Below are 17227 nucleotides of genomic sequence, written 5' to 3' on the forward strand. Positions count from 1 at the left end.
TTTGTCCTAAGCCCCTTCTTAAATATACTCTAAACTACTTTCCAAAAAAGTAATGTTTTCCTGCTTTCACTCTCCTGCTTTCTAGGCCAGCAGGAAGTGTTTTGGTAAATGTACACCTGCCATTCTCTCTTTCTCTCTCCCTCCAAAGGAATCCATAAGCAAACAAGCAAAAGAAATATATATGTATGTATATGTATATATGTATGTATATATATATGTGTGTGTGTGTGTGTGTGTATATATATATACATATATATATATGTGTGTGTGTGTGTATATATATATATATGTATGTATATAGCTTTATTATCTTTGGTCCTTTTGGTGCCCTACTGAATTCTTTGAGAATTTCATCTTTCTTCCAAGTTCTTTGGCATCTGTCTCCTCGCAGTCTTTCTTTTGTGAACAGAGTCAGTGGACCATCTCTGGAGGTGGCGGGTGCTCCTTCTGTTCTCCTCTTGGCATCTAGAGGGGAATCTGATATTAAACTGATCCAGGATCCCTGCAGAGACTTGAAAGGGTCTTCTTGGCAGTGCTGCTAATAAGCTTTCCAGTTCACTACAGACAAATACATTGTGATGAAATGCTGCTTTCCATTGGATGGTCGCTCTCATCACAGATCAACCAAACTTCGTTTATACCACCAGACTCTTGTGTTTGGGAAATGCTCAAGTTTTTTGTTTTTTTTTTTATTATTTTTTTTATTTGATTTTTATTTAATTTTTAAAATTTTGATGATGCCTCTTGCTCTTGCTGCTGACAGCAGAATTTGACCTGCTGGAATCCATTTTGGCCTGTATCTTTGTGTATTTTATATATAACCTCCTTTGATAGGCCTCCTTGGGCTTCCCCAACCGAGTTGGGGAAGCTTAGTGAGGCACTAACTGTTATAGATACTGTGTTTCTGTTTAACGCTTTAGAGCAATATATATATATATATATGGCTGCTGTCAGCACTAGCTGCAAAGCAAAATGCAAGCCAAGGTGGAAAATCTTGGGTTTCAGAAAAGCATACACACACCCAGACTACATGTGCCCAATTTATCTTCCTTTTGTCATGATCCAGAAGTCCTTTCAGGTGGTTGACAGACATGTGTTAATTCTATATGTTCATTAGGAATTTTATTTTTGTTTGAATACTTAGTATATGGAAGGCACTGGCTATAGTGGAAGGAAAACTGGCTTTGGAGCCAGAAGATAGAAATAGCTCTGCCATTTAGTAACATTGTGTAGGTCCCTCATCTGTAAAACAAGGGGCAAGGATATTTTTTTAGATCAGGGCTCTTCTGGCTCGAGATCCAGGGATCTTTTGGGCCCCCCTCCTTCCCCCCCCCCCAAAGAAAAAAACAACCCATCTTAAGGTATTATTGGATACATTTAGTTAAAAAGATAAGTTGAAACCTTAGGTTTACAGAAAAAGGCCTTCAAGTTTTGATCACTTCATGATCCAAGTATTCCTATATGTTTTGACTGTTGGCTCTTAAAATGATATTTTTCTCCTATTTTAATTTGGATCGGTTAATTTTCATTGCAGTTGGTTTGTAGGGTTTTGCTTTTTGTTTTTAAATTAGTTCCTATGACAAATTATAGACTTCCTCTAAGATTTTAACTAACCATGATGGCTTAGAAAAAAAAGAGTTGCCTTGTTCTATGAACAGTTTTTCCCAACTTAGCCTGTTTCCCAGCTATGTCAAACCTTTTGGTATTAAGCCAATTATCTGAACCCAAAACATGTATGTTTTGTTTTGTAAATGCATGTGGTAAGCTGAGAATCTTAGCTTCTTGGAGCCACCCTGCCCTTGCTACTTTTCCAGGTAGCTGCTACATTTTCTGAAATTTGTGAACATACCTGGCTTATCTGAAACCCTTGTTTGATCCCTTGGTCCGCCCCTAATACTGTTCATCATCCTGTTTTGTGTCACAACACCCTGCTACCTTGATTCACTCTTCGTCGTTGGCTAGGTTTTGGATTTATTACTTTCGAGGACGAACAATCAGTGGACCAGGCTGTCAACATGCATTTTCACGACATCATGGGCAAAAAAGTGTGTAGTTGTAGTTTTATTTTACCTTAAGACCAAACCAAGTCTTGGGCAACTGGGGATTTCACTGGTAAATAAGTATGTAGTTGATGGTTTTCTCACAGAAAGGGAAAAATTAGGGAACTTGAGTATAATAGATCATTTGACAAAAACCAGGTCAAGAGATGCTATTCCATTTGACATAAGGTCTTCAGAAAGTTTTGGCACAACTTGCCCTAAGAAGTGTTCCTTTGGCTAAGTGGCACCATTCTTTGAGAATTGCTTTTGGATGTGGAATGCTTAAAACAAAAAAAATGAGAGTGGGAAATTCAGCAGGAGGGAAAGGTGTTTTAGTCTGAGTCTGTGTTTTCAGTCTGGCTTCCAGTGAACTCTCTGTGTTGTCTAAGGTTCGGTTTAAGATACCACTCCTTCAGATGTGGATTTCATATTCAAATTGTTTAGCACTTGACCTGATAAGTGAGTAGAAATGAGCCTTTAAGAATCCCAAGTTAAAATTTAAAAGGAAAGCAAATAACGAAACATCATGAAGGATTGGTTTTTTTAAATTGGGTCACTTACTGTGATACTTCGGTACAAACCCACAGACTTTATTATAGTATTTAACCACAATGCAGTTAAGTGACCTCTGGTTGTTATATCTTCATACTGTGTTGCCATTATGTGAAGATAGTAATAGGAAGTTGAAGGCCTGCCCACCCCCAGCCCCCTTGATTACTCTGTTCCACTTGAACACTGAACATTATCTATAGATGAGCCTATTTGAACATCTATTCAAAATCAGTACCCAAATCTTCATTTTACTTGGATCCTTATGATTTCTACAAAAGGAGCTCTAAAATGAATAACTGGGACATGCATTTCTTATTAGTACCAGATAACATAGGATCTGAATTTGTGTTTAGTTTGCTTCACCTTTTTTTTTAAAAATCCCTATTAGTACATTATTAGGATATAGTCCATTTCAGTAATGCCAAATATTTTCCTATTTTCATCTGGTTATAACCCAAAGCCAGGGAATGTTTTCTTTGTTTTTTGAACCCAATTTGAATGCAGAACATTGTTCTGTCTTTAGTCTCAAAGGCATTTCTTTGGCTGATGGTGAAAATATCTTGATGGTGGCAGAGTTAATGTCATCAATCCATTAGGTTTCCCCCCCCCCCCCAAAAAAAAAAAAAAAAAGATGGTGTTAAAATTTTAAATTTTTCTATACAGTTCAGTGTATGTGTGATTATTTTTATATATAGGTGGTTTAGAATTTGTCAAAGTTTTAATGAAGTCTATTTGAACCTACCTAAAACAGGAAAAAATATATCTTGTACTGATATTCATTGAAGCTTTTAAGTTTAAAATTAGCATACAGATTGCAAGGATGCATGACAATTATGAACACAAGTTCAAAGGAGTCTGCGTTCAATATTTTAAGGTACTGTGACATGGTATTGAACATTTATAATTTGAAAAAAGTGTAATCTTTATATATGGAGCAAAATGTGTTTTGCTGAATTAATAGATTAGCTAGTGTCTACTAGTAGGATTCCAGTGGGCTCTTCTACTGATGTTAAACAGTGATTTTTGAGAAAGTTTCATACCAAACCTGATTGGAATAATACTTTGAAGTTACTTCACCCAACATGTAGTTTAGGTGTAGGTATGTGAAAAGGGGTAAATGTCTATTGCTTAAGGAGTCTGGCTCTTGGGCTAGAAGTCTGAAGCAATCCAAATTACACATAGGTCAAAATCAAACTTATTTATAGATAAGTGGGATGCTTACCTTCCCATAACAGTTGGTTATGTAGTGGCTATATTAAGCTTTTAAAATGACCGAAGTCCCATTTGATGATTAAAAATGTATTGTTGGGGTGACTCTGCATCTATATGTTCCATCATTAAGGGTAAAAAATTTTAAATTACAAGAACTACTTTGCTTTGTAAGCAGGAACCAAATTCCCCTAAGGAAAAGTGTATGAAGACTCATTAATTTGAGTTCTTTGAAAAAGTCCCTTGATTCTGCTATATAGCAGATACTTTCAGCTCAGAGATTTTGTTACCATCGTGTATAATATCCTTGGGGCATCAGCAGAAAGGCGGGGAGTACTAAACCTCTGTCCCTGTGCTAGACCTGTAAAGCAAAGCAGACAGAATCTGAATACAAAATGCCTGCTGCACTATTGGAAAGCCCCCATTGACAGTTCAGATTTGTTTCCTTTTATAGACCCCCCATTAAAATTTATCATAAAATAAAAAAAAAAAAATTCTGATGACATGAATGCAGAGAGTTTCATTGAATAAAAAATTGGATTGGGAGGGTAAGGTTTTGATGGGGGGAAGTTACTGTTTTAAAGAAAGGGCTTGATTTTGGATGTACAGCTTAGCAGAAGTAGGTCAAGTTCCTTTCTCCCCAGCTGTCCCAAGCCACTCAGTTTTATTATTGACAATAAAGTGTTGTGGCTTAGAGAGCATTCCAAAAAATTGGGGTCTGGGCTACTGACCTAACACAGTATGAAGATTTTGCTTACTGATTCCACTGTCCATTTATTTGCATGTCTGTTTACTTTTTTGTTAGATGTAATGTAAGATTGATTCTCTTATCACATCCATTCCCTCTGACATAATTTTGAGTTAATTGAGATTCTTTAAGCCTTAGCCTGGGGAAGGTAAGTCTTTATCTTCCATTAGACATTTAAACAAAATTAAAACCTAAGTTTAAAAACAAAACAAAATATAAACAAACCAAACAAAACCAGACTTGTGTTTCTCAGGTATGAGCAGAGCTAAAATTACAGGCAGACTGGGTGGGCTTTTTAAGCTTAGCTTAGCTTTGAAATGCAACAATCAGTATCATTAATGGTTTAAAACATTAGTACCCTCATTCAGAAAAAAAACTCTCTTCCAAGTGAGAAGGTGACCTGCTCACTAAGATGGTTTATCTGAAAGTGAACATTATCGGATGGTTTTTTAAAAGCCATAATTACTTAAGATTTCTGAGCATATTAAAATATGTGAGAGATTATTGAAAGAGGATACTGCTGTTTTAAAGTAGGAAAGCCAATGACCTTTTATTATATTGGAAATAAGATTTAAGGATTCTCATAGCTCTAAATACTTATATTCATGTGTAGGACTTGCTGTGTCTTACAATTGCATCTATTGTACCTGAGAAACATTAAAAAAAAACAAAAAAAAAAACAAAACAATCTACTGGCCTAAATAAGTTTTATAATTAAGTATTTAGATTTAAGTCATAAGGTGCTAAGTGTAGTTGTAAGTGTAACTAAGGGTGTATATAACGGGAAGGGGGGTGTATTAACACATGGCATCTTTCTTAAATTGGTATTCTGTTTGTTTAGGTGGAGGTAAAACGTGCAGAACCTCGAGATAGCAAAAGCCAAGTCCCAGGACAGCCGGGTGCCAGCCAGTGGGGAAGCAGGCTCATGCCAAATGCTGCCAATGGTTGGGCAGGTCAGCCCCCTCCTACTTGGCAACAGGGATATGGCCCACAAGGTACTGTCATCCTCATCTAATTTCCATCAAGGTACACAAGTAGTTATGGGCAACCTATTTATTGCAAGAGGTATCAAATTTGAGTAGCCTACTGCCTGAAAGAAAAAATTGCAATGCAATATTTGTGCCCCCATTCCCATTCATTTCCCCTTTCATGAGTTGGATCCCACTAATCTAGAGCTCTGGGTTTTCACCAAGCATCATGAGGTATACTTGCTATTACACCTTGATAGGCAGATTTAAAAGCATGAGTTTATAATATAGTTATCCCACCCCCACGCCTCTGCTTCCTCATTTGAATTCGTCGGTGAATTATTGCTATTTTTAGACACAATAGAAATAATCTTAGTCCAAATCTGAAATGCAAACATCGTTCTTAGAAACTTTGCTTTTAGGTTCTTAAAAATTCTTTAGAAATTTCCTCAGATCTGAATAGTCAGTTTGCTCCAAAGCATTGCACTAGGGTAATCCTTAAAACTCAATCTGCTCATCTACAACTTTGGTCAGGTCCTGGTGTTGCTTGCCAAGAAAGAAGTCTACAGTTAAATGGGGGTATATTGCTTAGGGTGAGAAGAAGGGGCAGCTGAAATCCCTGATGTGAAAATTGCCTTCCTGACTTTTTTCCTGTTCTGGTCAGATAGCAAGATGGTCACTAGACATCACTGGGGGAAGTGGCCCTTACTCTTCAGAAAGTCCCCATCTCCGTTTTTCAAGCATTATAAGGAAGAGTTAATCTTTGTTCTGAGTAATTCTCCTAAGTAGTTAACATTTTATAAAATATGGACTTACTGTTTGTAGTTGTTTTTGCCAGGTAAAGGGGACACATGTTTCTGCAGGATAAATTTCCCACTGAGAGAGAGGTGGAGATGGAGTGTTAACAAACACTTCTAAGTTACAATGTCTTAGATCATGCTCAAAGGGACCATTAATTTCCTTTTTTTCCTCCATTGTTAACTCTGCAGACACAACTATGACTGATGTTTTTATAATATGTTAAAACACAATCAGGGAGCATGGTATTCATGCTTTTAGTATGTTTCTGGAATAATTATTTGCTTAAATTTATTGTATAAATAATATTTTGTAGTGTTTCAAATTTCTGCCTTCATAAGGCAATAAGGAAAGGAGTACATTTACTAACCTCATTTTATATATGAGGAAATTACTGCTCAGGAAGGTCAGGTGGCTTAGTCTTGGTCAAATAGGACTAGTGATGAGCAGAACCAGAACTTGATCCTAAGTTCTCTGAGGCTTCGTCTAGCACTTTTATCTGCTAAATTCCCCTGCCTATCCTGCCAAACTTAAGATGGCTCCATCTATCTGTGGATAACAAATATCTGGTCCTTGCTTTGAGTTATCTGAGAGCATTCTTGTTAGATTCAAGTAGACGCTGGATCCATTTCTTTCTAGAACTGAGAAGAAAAACAGTTTCTTATTCCTGTTGTTCAAGCCACACAAAGTTTTATGCTGGAAAAGGGATTGATCTGCTTTAAAAAAGAAAAACCAAAACAAACTCCTAAATACTATAGGATACAGTAGAACTTCCTTGTGGTCTTAATATTTCTCAAATCCCTGATTTTAGTTTGGATACTTACCTTGGCAATTAGGTGGAATTTAAATTTGATTCATTTTCTAAATGACACTAAATTTGCTGTTTGAATGACTTTGACTTCATGACTGGGGAATATCGATCATTTCTTTGTTTGTTTCATTGTTTTAGGAATGTGGGTGCCAGCAGGGCAAGCTATTGGTAAGTAGACTTTTTTTTTTTTAATAGACAAAGGGATTACAGAATTAGCTGGGAATCTAGCCTTTCAAATAGCATGTTATAGGAGGAGATTATGCATATTCTATCTAGATTGGCAGAAGTAATAGTAAGGCAGAAGTTGTCTTCAAATTATAATGTCAAAACTGCTTTATGGCATTTCAGATTAGTTGGAAAAATGTTCATTTCACAAACAATTGACCATCAACAAGCATTTAGTACATACTACATTCAAAAGCACATTGTGGGACATAAGAACTTCGTGTCCTTTGCAGGAGAATAACATACCATCATGTTTCATTAATGCACAGTATTGCATTAGAAAAGAGCACTTTGTTGTGAAATATGAGAAGACTATCTTTGAAAATCAGGAAAATGGGATTTTAATTGTAGGCGATTCAAGCTAAAACCTTCATGTAATTTACAGTGGGGATAAAGTACTAATAAGGCCAGTACAATAACTACATAAGAAAAGAGCAAAACACTGTGGTATTGTTATTATAGGGTGAGATCCAAGGAGGGTTCCTTTGGGGTCTTGGACTACCTAGTAGGCCAGTAGCAAAGCCTTGATTAGGGCTGAGGTCTTCCCAACTCAGTCAGTCTAATAATCCCACTGTCCTTTGAGCTGGCTGGGTTCCTTGAAGAAGTGGGTCATTTTACAGAAGGGCAATGAAAAGATAAACCAAGATAAGTAGGTTTGTCACACATGCTTGTTAATAAGATCTAGGACTAGAATCCAGGATCCTGTCCCCTTCTCTAACTGAAAAGGTCAGATGCAGTAGATTTTTTTAGGTTGAGGATGAGTATATTCTTTTCTTTTCTCCTCCCCTCCCTTACCATGCTGTTTTTTTTTTTTTTGTTGTTTTGTTTTGTTTTTCCAGGTGGTTATGGGCCGCCTCCGGCAGGAAGGGGAGCTCCACCTCCACCTCCTCCTTTTACCTCATACATTGTATCCACGCCTCCAGGAGGGTTTCCCCCTCCCCAAGGCTTTCCACAGGGGTATGGTACCCCTCCTCAGTTCAGTAAGTCTTCCTTGGAATCATATGGGAAAATAATTTGGATTCAAGCCTTTCATAATACTGATTATATACTTTGATAGATCTATTATGTCATCATGAGCTAAGTCTTTAAATGAAATCCAGATAAGATATGGTCTTTGAAATATCTTAAAATCCAAGTTTAAGGAGTAATTTACCAATACTAATAAAAATAACATGCCACATAAAGTAATTAGCATCAGAGGGACAGAGTAGTATTATAGATTATTAAGATATGGGTAAATAGATTTTTAACATGAAGTGGGACTGTAGCAAGCAATGAAGGGGGAGGGGAGAGCATTTGAGATATATAGCATAAACACAGGCATAAATATGGTGGTGAAAATTACAGAGGCATGCTTCGTTATTAAGCAAGAGAGTGGCCTAATTTAACTGGAATTAGGAGTTCTTGGAGGGAAGATAAAACTGGGGGGAAAAGGGTATCCTTGAATTCTGCAGGGCTTTGGATGCTAAAGAAAAAAGAAATAGAACTTTTCTCAAGTTGAGAGCCCCTAAAAAACACCCTAAAAAGAGTGATCTGATCATGTTATTTATTTGTTTATTTAAAAGATGATTCTACCAAAATGAGACACATAGTAGATTGAGGGAAAGCAGAAACAGAAAGACTTGTTTAGGTTATTACTGTAAGCCATATGGAATAAGAACCCATATCAACTAGGATTGCTATCCAGCTGTCAGTAGTTTTGCAGAGCATTGAAGTTTTAAGTGTGAAGAATTTGTTTTACTTTTCTTTCCCCCCACCGCTTCCTCAATAGGAATTATTATCTAGGTAGATAATTGAAAATTTTGTTCTCTTGTAAGCAGAGATTTTTTTCCTTTAATGCCTTGATTTTTTTTTTTTCTAATGTTTTCTGTACTGACACTTAGCACTCCCTTTGAACAAGAACAAAGGGACTGTATAGAATTTGTATCCATGTTGTTTTTCTCAGTTTTCACCTGAAAATTCTAGAGAGAGCAATCCTAACTTAATTCTTAGATCATTGTAATTTGGCAGAATTCATATTTGCTTAATTGAGTGCCCTGAAATAATAACAAGGTACTGATTAAAACCATTTTATTTTGAAATGATTTTACCTTATAGTTTGAATTTTCAAATTAGAACCTCTGCTTATAATTGTGCAAAAAATAAATTTTAGTACAGCTATTGACTGATAGAAGACTGACCTGGTAGAGTTCTTAGTGTGGAAATTACGTTCTACCTAGTGACTGACATCAGGCCATCAATGAGTTCAGTTAAAGCAACTGCTTTTTGAGTAATTTCTCTTTTTTTCCTTCCCTTTGTTTCTTTCATTTTTTTCCCTACTAATTGTTATAATTGCAGGCCTTAGCAGAAGTTTGAGGGAAAGTTTGGGGTTGTTTTTTTTCCCAGTCCTTCCCTAAAGCTGAAGGTACTTTGTGGTGGTACCACCAGTGTTACTTATTTTTGAAGGCTGTATCAGTGGAGCCACAGGCCCTGCAGGACCCAGCTGGTAAGGGCTTCATCTATAGGCCAGGTGGCAGATGGTATCTGGTGTCTGAATAGTGATCTAGGTGATTAGCCCTCAAAGGCTGTTGAGTGAGGCAGAAAGGGTTTCAGGCTACAGCCGTGGAGTGGACATCCTTACCAGGAAATTGCAAGTCCTTAGTTTGTGGTAGTCTTTCACCAAGTCCTTTGAGGGATGTATAAGTAGGGGCAGAAAAAAAAGTATTTGTAGGTAAATAAAATGAGGTCTAGAAAGAATGGGTGATTATTGTAGTTGTTTTTCGTGATATAATTAAGGCTTTGTGTTTCAAGAGTAATGTGATATAATCCACCTCTTTAGAGAACCAGTATATCTAGTGCCATTTAGACACCTTGAATTTCAGGTTGGGAGATGTGAACTCTTCGGTAACTGAAATGTTGGACCCGGGGAACAGCCTGGGCTGGTCATTTGGAGGAGAGGACTAAGATGTTTGTATTTTGAGAAAGAAAAAGCATCAATTTACCATCACTCAGTTAAGACTGATTGGGTACTCTTGAGTCCTACCCTGGGTGTCAGTCAAGTTGTCAAAAATTGTTCTTGCCTTTTCTGAAGCGCACCCTCTAAATCCCAGCAGCATCTAGCTCACTTTAAAGGCAGCTGCAGACTAATGGGCTTTTCCTTTAACCTTTAGTAGGCTTAAGAGCAAACATATTTTGCATATGGAAATCTAACCAAGATGATAGTAGCACTTTACTGTTTACAAAGGGCTTTCCTGACAACCCTGAGAGGTATGTAATACAATTGTTATCATCATCCCCCTTTTACAGGTAAGGAAACTGAGGTCCAGAGACAGGACATGATAGAGCCAAGATTGGAATCCAGATTTCCTGGCTCCAAGTCTTCTATTCTTTGTATTCTGTCATTGCCTCAGAAGATCATTTTGACAACCTGAGAAATCAGAACTGTCTATCTTTTATTACTTGTTTGTCAATTATATATCTTCTATTTTCTTTTCTTTTGCTTTTTCTTTTCAGGTTTTGGCTATGGACCTCCACCACCTCCACCTGATCAATTTGCCCCTCCGGGAGTGCCTCCTCCACCTGCCACTCCAGGGGCAGCACCGCTAGCTTTCCCACCACCACCATCTCAGGCAGCTCAGGACATGAGCAAACCCCCAGCGGCCCAGCCCGATTTCCCTTATAGTCAGTATGGTAAGTCGTTAGAAATTGTGCTTCTCCCCCCAATCCTGTGCTTTTCCTGTAGTGTTAATGTGTTGGGTGCACATGTTGAGGTCTCCAGACTGGTCCACATAATCCAAGCGTAAGCGCATCATGATTTTAAAAACTCTTAAAAAGCCTGACTACAGCCTTTCAGGGTTCTCATACACAGCATTCTTCCTGTACTTGTTTTCTGAGCTAATGCTAAGTTTTCTGACTCCCCAAATACCCAGAGAGTCAGTAAGGGGGAGTACTCATGATGGTGAAGGACAGGAATGTGTGCACTGACTAGTTTTGTATGTTCTTCCTTTTCATTCTGATTTCCCAACTGTATTTAAGCTGGTATAGAAATTAGCAGAATATTTTCCTTGGCAGTCAGATGTTTTTTCTTGATGAGTTGATCCAAGATAGCCTCAGTGCCAGCTGATTCTGCGTATCTCACCTTAAAGGTGCATCAGAAATGGGAGGTGGGGAAACAAGGGAGGCCCAGAAAGAAGCTTCACAGTGTTAGTAAGAGATTGGGAGCTTCCAGCTGCTCGCTAGGAAAAAAAGGTGGAGTAGGGAATTGGTGGAGAAGAAATCAAAATGACCAAAGGTTATAGCAAAACTTTCAGCATGTTTTACTTTTTTTTTTTTTTTTTTTTTTTTTGCTCACTCTCAGAAGGGTAAGAATACAAGGGCACTTGCAATAGAAAAGCAGTCAGTTCTGTAACAAATCCTTCAGGGCACTGTCAGTTTGTGGAACTGGAGTTTGTTGAGTGGTCAAGGAGAGTTAGCAGGGTCGAGGTGAGATTTCATCATGTGACACTGAAAGCCCAGGAAGATAGTGTGGGGAGTGAGATTTCATGCTCCAGGGCTTCGGTTGTTCTGCTGATCCCAGCCGAGCAGCATTGCGTGATGAACTTGACTTTTAGGAGCCTGCCTGCTGCTTTTGTTTTGAAGTGTCAAATGCTGGCCTCAGCTGCAGGGGGAAATTGGGTGGTGCTGAATGACCCAGGGATCGAGTGAAGTCAGGGTAACCCTCGGCACTATGCTTTAAGTAGCGTCTCTAGTTGGTAGCTGGAGCTTGATCCCAAGTGCCTTAAGGAGCTATTCTGGAGAGAGTGACAACCTCAGCAACATATTTCTCCAAAGTCCCCCAAGGTAAGGGGGCACTGTGTCGGAATGCTTCAAGTGAAGTCAGTATTCATTAGTGACTCCTGTGGTGTAGAGAGTGAATTAGGATTCAGTCAGGATCTCACTTGAAAATAAGATTCATGTTGATGGCAGAGTATTACCCAAATTGGGGTGAGGTATATGAAAAAAGTGGCAGGCTAGAAAAAGGGACATGAGAAAGCTCACCTGATGCAGGATCCTTTTTAGTTTGAGGTTGTGAAGAGGGAGCTTCAGCAACTTGCCCAGGCCCATGGCAAGAGAGAGCAGTAGAACCAGAACCCAGTCTTCCCAATTTGCCATTCAGTGCTTTTCCCAATACCACAATGCCTGTCTTTTAATCTGTCGGCAGATTTTCTTGTCCCTAGAAATTGGTCTTCCCCCTCTCTTTCCTATGTAGAAAGTAAATTTGCCTCAACTGCTCTTGCAAGAGGTAAAGCTTACTTAGAGCTTAAGAAGTTAGGCCCAACTCTCCATTTACTCAGAGGTGATATTGATACAATGCTGTAAGAAGGTATCTCGGTAGAACCTGTTTTTCTAGTTCTGTCAGGACTTCCTTGGGAAATGTGGATGAAATGCTGCATGCTGCCTTTTGTCCAGTCTCAGGTTAGGAACAGTCAGCAAGGGGTGTGGGTGAAGTGGCTAAGGTGCCTTTAGATTTGGGGCCTGAAGTTCCACATCTGGCAGCAAACTTTCTGTAAAAAACACTGCTGGATAGCATACCACAGGGCCCCAAGTATTCACCTCAGTATCAAATTTCTAAAGCTGAATGTTTTTCTTCCTTTTCATTGTTAGGGCTGGTTTTCCTTACAATTTTTAAAGATGACAATAGAAGCACCCCTTCTGTCCCCTGCATGTCCTTTGCAGTTTCATTTACTGGATTACTGCCCCAAAGGCAGTTTACCAACACTGCATGTATTTTGTTTCATTCATAGTTAAAGCAAAATGCCTAGGGGGAAAAAGCATTGCTAAATTTTAAAAATATTGAATTATATCATGATTTTGCATTTGTGTAGAAGTTATTTACCACACCTTAAAGCACTGCTGTATTTACTACGGGTGAAAAAAATATGTAAACCTTCGGGTGTAGAGTAACAGTAAGCCCTGGTATATTTGTCTTCCCCACCCTAAAAAAAGTTACTATCTGTACAAGGCTGTCTTGGGGTTAGTCACCCTGGTCTCCTCATTTCTTACTAGGGCTGGGTACCTATTCTCAAGACCCTTCAGGCTTCGGGCCAATACTTTGTTTACACTCTTATGGTCAGGCTGAGCAGTGATATATCCTAGGTAGGTGGAGCCTATTTATAACCAATGCTCTTACTGTATCTGCACTTGGGAAATGAATGTTTCTTAACAGGGTCTCTTCTACCTTTGTTTTCATTTTGGGTGGGGGTGGAAATTAGCGGTACAGCTCTGAAATGTTTGCTTTTGCTGGTTTGAGGATCTTTACTGGCTATAATTATCAGCTGGCCCCAGCTGGTTTGGTTTTTTTGTTTTTGTTTTGTTTTGTTTTGAAGCAACGCACAACAAAACTATCACTATCTTAAAGCACAAAGAGCTTGAATGTCCAAAAACCCCGATCCCATTCTTCATTGAGTAAGTCATTGCGCTGCTAATGTTCGTCGGACCTCTGCCGACTGAACTAAGTTTACCATGAAGTACTGATTTATCATTTCCCCTCTATTGTGGGCCCATTGGACTTGAATGTTTTGTATGCAGGTAGGGAATTGCCCCCTAAGGGTCTGGAACAGAGGAGTTGATCACTACCTAATGAATGAGAGAACTTACAGGGAAATGAATTGGGTAAGACTCTATTCAGAACAGTTGTGAGTTCTGATCAGGGCATGTGGTCCACAGATCCAGAGTTGCCCTCTAATTTGCAGTGCCATGAGAGAGATGTTCCTTCCTTCCTTCCTTTCCTTCTTTTCGTTCCTTCTCTTCTTTCCCTCCTTCCCTCCCTCCCTCCTTTCCGTGTCTGTCTCTGTCATCGTCTCTCTCTGTCTCTGTCTCTTTTTTTTTTGTAAAAATCTTGAGTTTCACCACCAACCACATTGGGGGACTTGAAGTATATTTGTGATGGATGATTGACCTTTACATTACAATGCTGAATTAAGTAGTTCAAGAGGGTCAAGTCCCTAAACAGCTTGTAACAAATGCATTGACCAATGTCATTAGAAATCGGAAGGTCTTAACAGACTAACAAACTAGAAGCACCAATATTGTAGTTAAGCCAAGAAGTCTTCTCATACTGGAAATCAATATTAACCTTGTACATCCAAAAATAGTATTATGGCACCATATTGTGGTTGTATAGACTTTGTGGTGTCTGGATTTTACATATATATGTATATGTATACGTATGTGTGAATCCTGTGGTTAATTGGCATTTTTTACATTTCCCAATCACAGGAACTAATAGATCAATTAGATATCTTAATTTCAGCAAGTTTTGTTTAAAGATCAATGTTGGCATGCCATCAAAGAAAAACTCTTCTATACAAAGGGGGAAATTATTTAGATAGCATTTTTTATATGTTACATTTGTAGTTATAGCACTTTGTGATTACAGAGCACTTGATCCTCACAGTATCCTTGTGAGGTATAGGTACCATAAGTACTATTTTCCCCATTTTACAGATAAGAAAACACGCTGAGAGAGAGGTTGTGATGTGCCCTAAGTCATATCATGGAGAAGCTAGGACTGGAAGCTAGAACTGAGTCCTAGTTCAGTCCTTTTCCCACTTTACTATACTGCCACTCATCTCTTCATCCTGCTTTTTAGAAACCCATTGGACCTCATTCCTTGTCAGTAGAAACCACTTCACATGACCCTTTTTAAAGGAGCGGGAGGAAGAATTGGACTTGGAGCAGGTCTCTTGGTTACATCAAGTTCTCTGAAGTGAATTTTCCTTTCTGTGCTTGAGCAAATCTATCCACGATCCACTTTGAGCAACGTCTCAGGCATTACCGGGGGATGGTTTTAAAGAGAGACACTGAGGATTATTCCTTTTGCTTACCACCCTGCCAGTGGTTGCATGTGGAAGTATGTTGACCCTCCCATACTTCCCACATTCCCATTGCTTTGGTGACTTGGTTGGAATTGGATATGGTTATTGAAGCTGATAAAAGGGTTTAGAAAATAGATTCCCCAACTAGATCTTTTCTGTTTGCCATATCTCTTTCTAAAGGGGGCATACAACAGTTTTCTCTCATCCAGACAACTGAATGTTAATACTGGGTGCCAGGTTGGCAATGGAAACTGAAACCTTGGGCCCCTGTTTAACCCAAGGGACAAGGTGACGCAACATATGCAAAGCCTTCACCTTTCTACCTACAAGAACTTGGCCCTTGGTGTCAGTAGAAGGGGGTTGTTACTAAGAACGAGTGGGATAGAAGGGGGAGGTAAGTCTTAATGTGTGTTCTGTATTTTCTGCAGGTATGAATAGCCAAAAGGGATGAAGGGTTTGTGATAATTTCAGCTTTTAGTGGATAATTGCTTTAATATAAGCTCACCTCACCACTTAGGCCTTTAGCAACATAAACCAGTAACTTGAATTTGAACTCTTAATATTGCTATGTAAAAAAAATAAGAATTTCCATCTCCCACTCAAGTCACCTGAATACTTAGATGAGTAAGAATTACATTTGAAGGCAATCAAATTATTTTCCCCAGTTAACCCATTTAGTGGGGGAGGGAATAGAGGGGAAATACTGCTGTGGCTGGTCTTGTCAATGTCCTCCCTGTTTTGAATTCAGGTCAGTTTTTTGACCAAAGCTCACTGTAATATCTCTCTCTCTTCCCAGCAGGTTACGGACAGGACTTGAGTGGCTTTGGACAGGGTTTCTCAGATCCCAGCCAGCAACCCCCCTCCTACGGAGGACCCTCGGTGCCCGGATCAGGTGGCCCACCTGCAGGAGGAAGTGGTTTTGGACGAGGACAGAACCATAACGTGCAAGGATTTCACCCTTATAGACGCTAGCCTGGGCTAGAAATCAGGGAATTCTGTCCACAATGGGATATCTGGTACCAGCTGAAACCGGGAATTCCAAACTTGTGAACTTGTGACAATCACATACTTGATGGAGAACAACTTAATAAACCATTTGGGGGGTGGGTGGGGAGGTGGGGAGGGGCGAATGGCTTTTGAAGGCAAAGCTGTGGGTGTTTGGACTGCAGTTTTTAAATATATTCCTTTCTCTAGCCCATCAGCACAAATAAAACAAAACGTCACTGGTTCAAACTACAGGGTTTTAAAAAAAGTCTTCAGCTTTAATTCAGAACTTCAGGTTTCTTTTTTTCTTTCTTTTTTTTCCTTTTCTTTTTTTAAAAAATGATTCTTCCTGAGCCTTTTGTTTTACCGTATATTGTAAACTTTTATGTTTAAAGAAAAAAATATACATTTACAGATTGTGAAATTTTTAAGAGAAATTTTCTACTATGTATGCTGGCTTATTTTTTAATTTAATACAGGGTTTCCGTTAGTTCTGGTGGAAGTGAGGGTCAGTTTTAAAGCCCTTACTCCTGGCTTTGGGGGTTGGGGCAGTTGGTCCAGAAACTCTGGGAGTTCAAAGAAGAAATCTACTGAGTTTGGTTGTGGTTTTGCTTTTGCCACCTGACTAACTGTGGTAGCATTGCAGGCGTGTTGATGCGCACAGGGTCACTTAGGAAGGGCACAGGCATTTCAATCTGTGCTTCAAAACTTTTAAATCCGGTTTGTGGATTTCATTGGGGGGTCATGGAGGCCTTGGTGAGACGTAGATTTTCCTCAGGCGGAAAGTTCTGGTGCATTTTGCACTAACCAGTGATTACCCCTGGTTTGAATAAAGAAAAGTACATTTGGATTAGAAACACAAGTTGTATTCCATTTTTTCCCCCTGCCCTCCCTGCTAGTGTTGTTGTTCTCAACACACCCACCCATGGTGGATTGTCTAATCTTGATTTGTTTCTATTTTGGTGCCTGTTGGAGATTAAATGCACAAGTAAAAATAATAATTTACATTTCTATAGTGCTTTAAGATTTATGAAGTGCTTTCCTCAAAATTGGTCCTA

At 38.9% G+C, this 17227-nt stretch overlaps 1 protein-coding gene across 7 annotated transcripts in view; it reads left to right on the top strand.

Annotated features, from left to right (window-relative positions):
• The window catches only part of DAZAP1 (DAZ associated protein 1), a 41218-nt gene extending 24192 nt beyond the window's left edge, over positions 1 to 17026 (top strand). For 2 of the 7 annotated variants that reach the window (XM_031948055.1, XM_031948053.1), the window contains exons 7-12: positions 1963 to 2045; positions 5390 to 5543; positions 7264 to 7293; positions 8190 to 8330; positions 10843 to 11019; positions 15982 to 17026. In XM_031948055.1, coding sequence (XP_031803915.1) covers positions 1963 to 2045; positions 5390 to 5543; positions 7264 to 7293; positions 8190 to 8330; positions 10843 to 11019; positions 15982 to 16157 — 761 coding nt within the window. In that variant the 3' untranslated portion in view covers positions 16158 to 17026. Of the gene's footprint in view, positions 1 to 1962; positions 2046 to 5389; positions 5544 to 7263; positions 7294 to 8189; positions 8331 to 10842; positions 11020 to 13374; positions 13465 to 15981 lie in introns of all 7 variants that reach the window. The other 5 variants (XM_031948056.1, XM_031948054.1, XM_031948057.1 and 2 more) reach the window with 4 other exon arrangements.
• The last annotated feature ends 201 nt before the right edge of the window (positions 17027 to 17227 follow it).

This window comes from Sarcophilus harrisii, chromosome 1 (assembly GCF_902635505.1).
Source record: "Sarcophilus harrisii chromosome 1, mSarHar1.11, whole genome shotgun sequence".
NCBI lineage: Eukaryota > Metazoa > Chordata > Mammalia > Dasyuromorphia > Dasyuridae > Sarcophilus > Sarcophilus harrisii.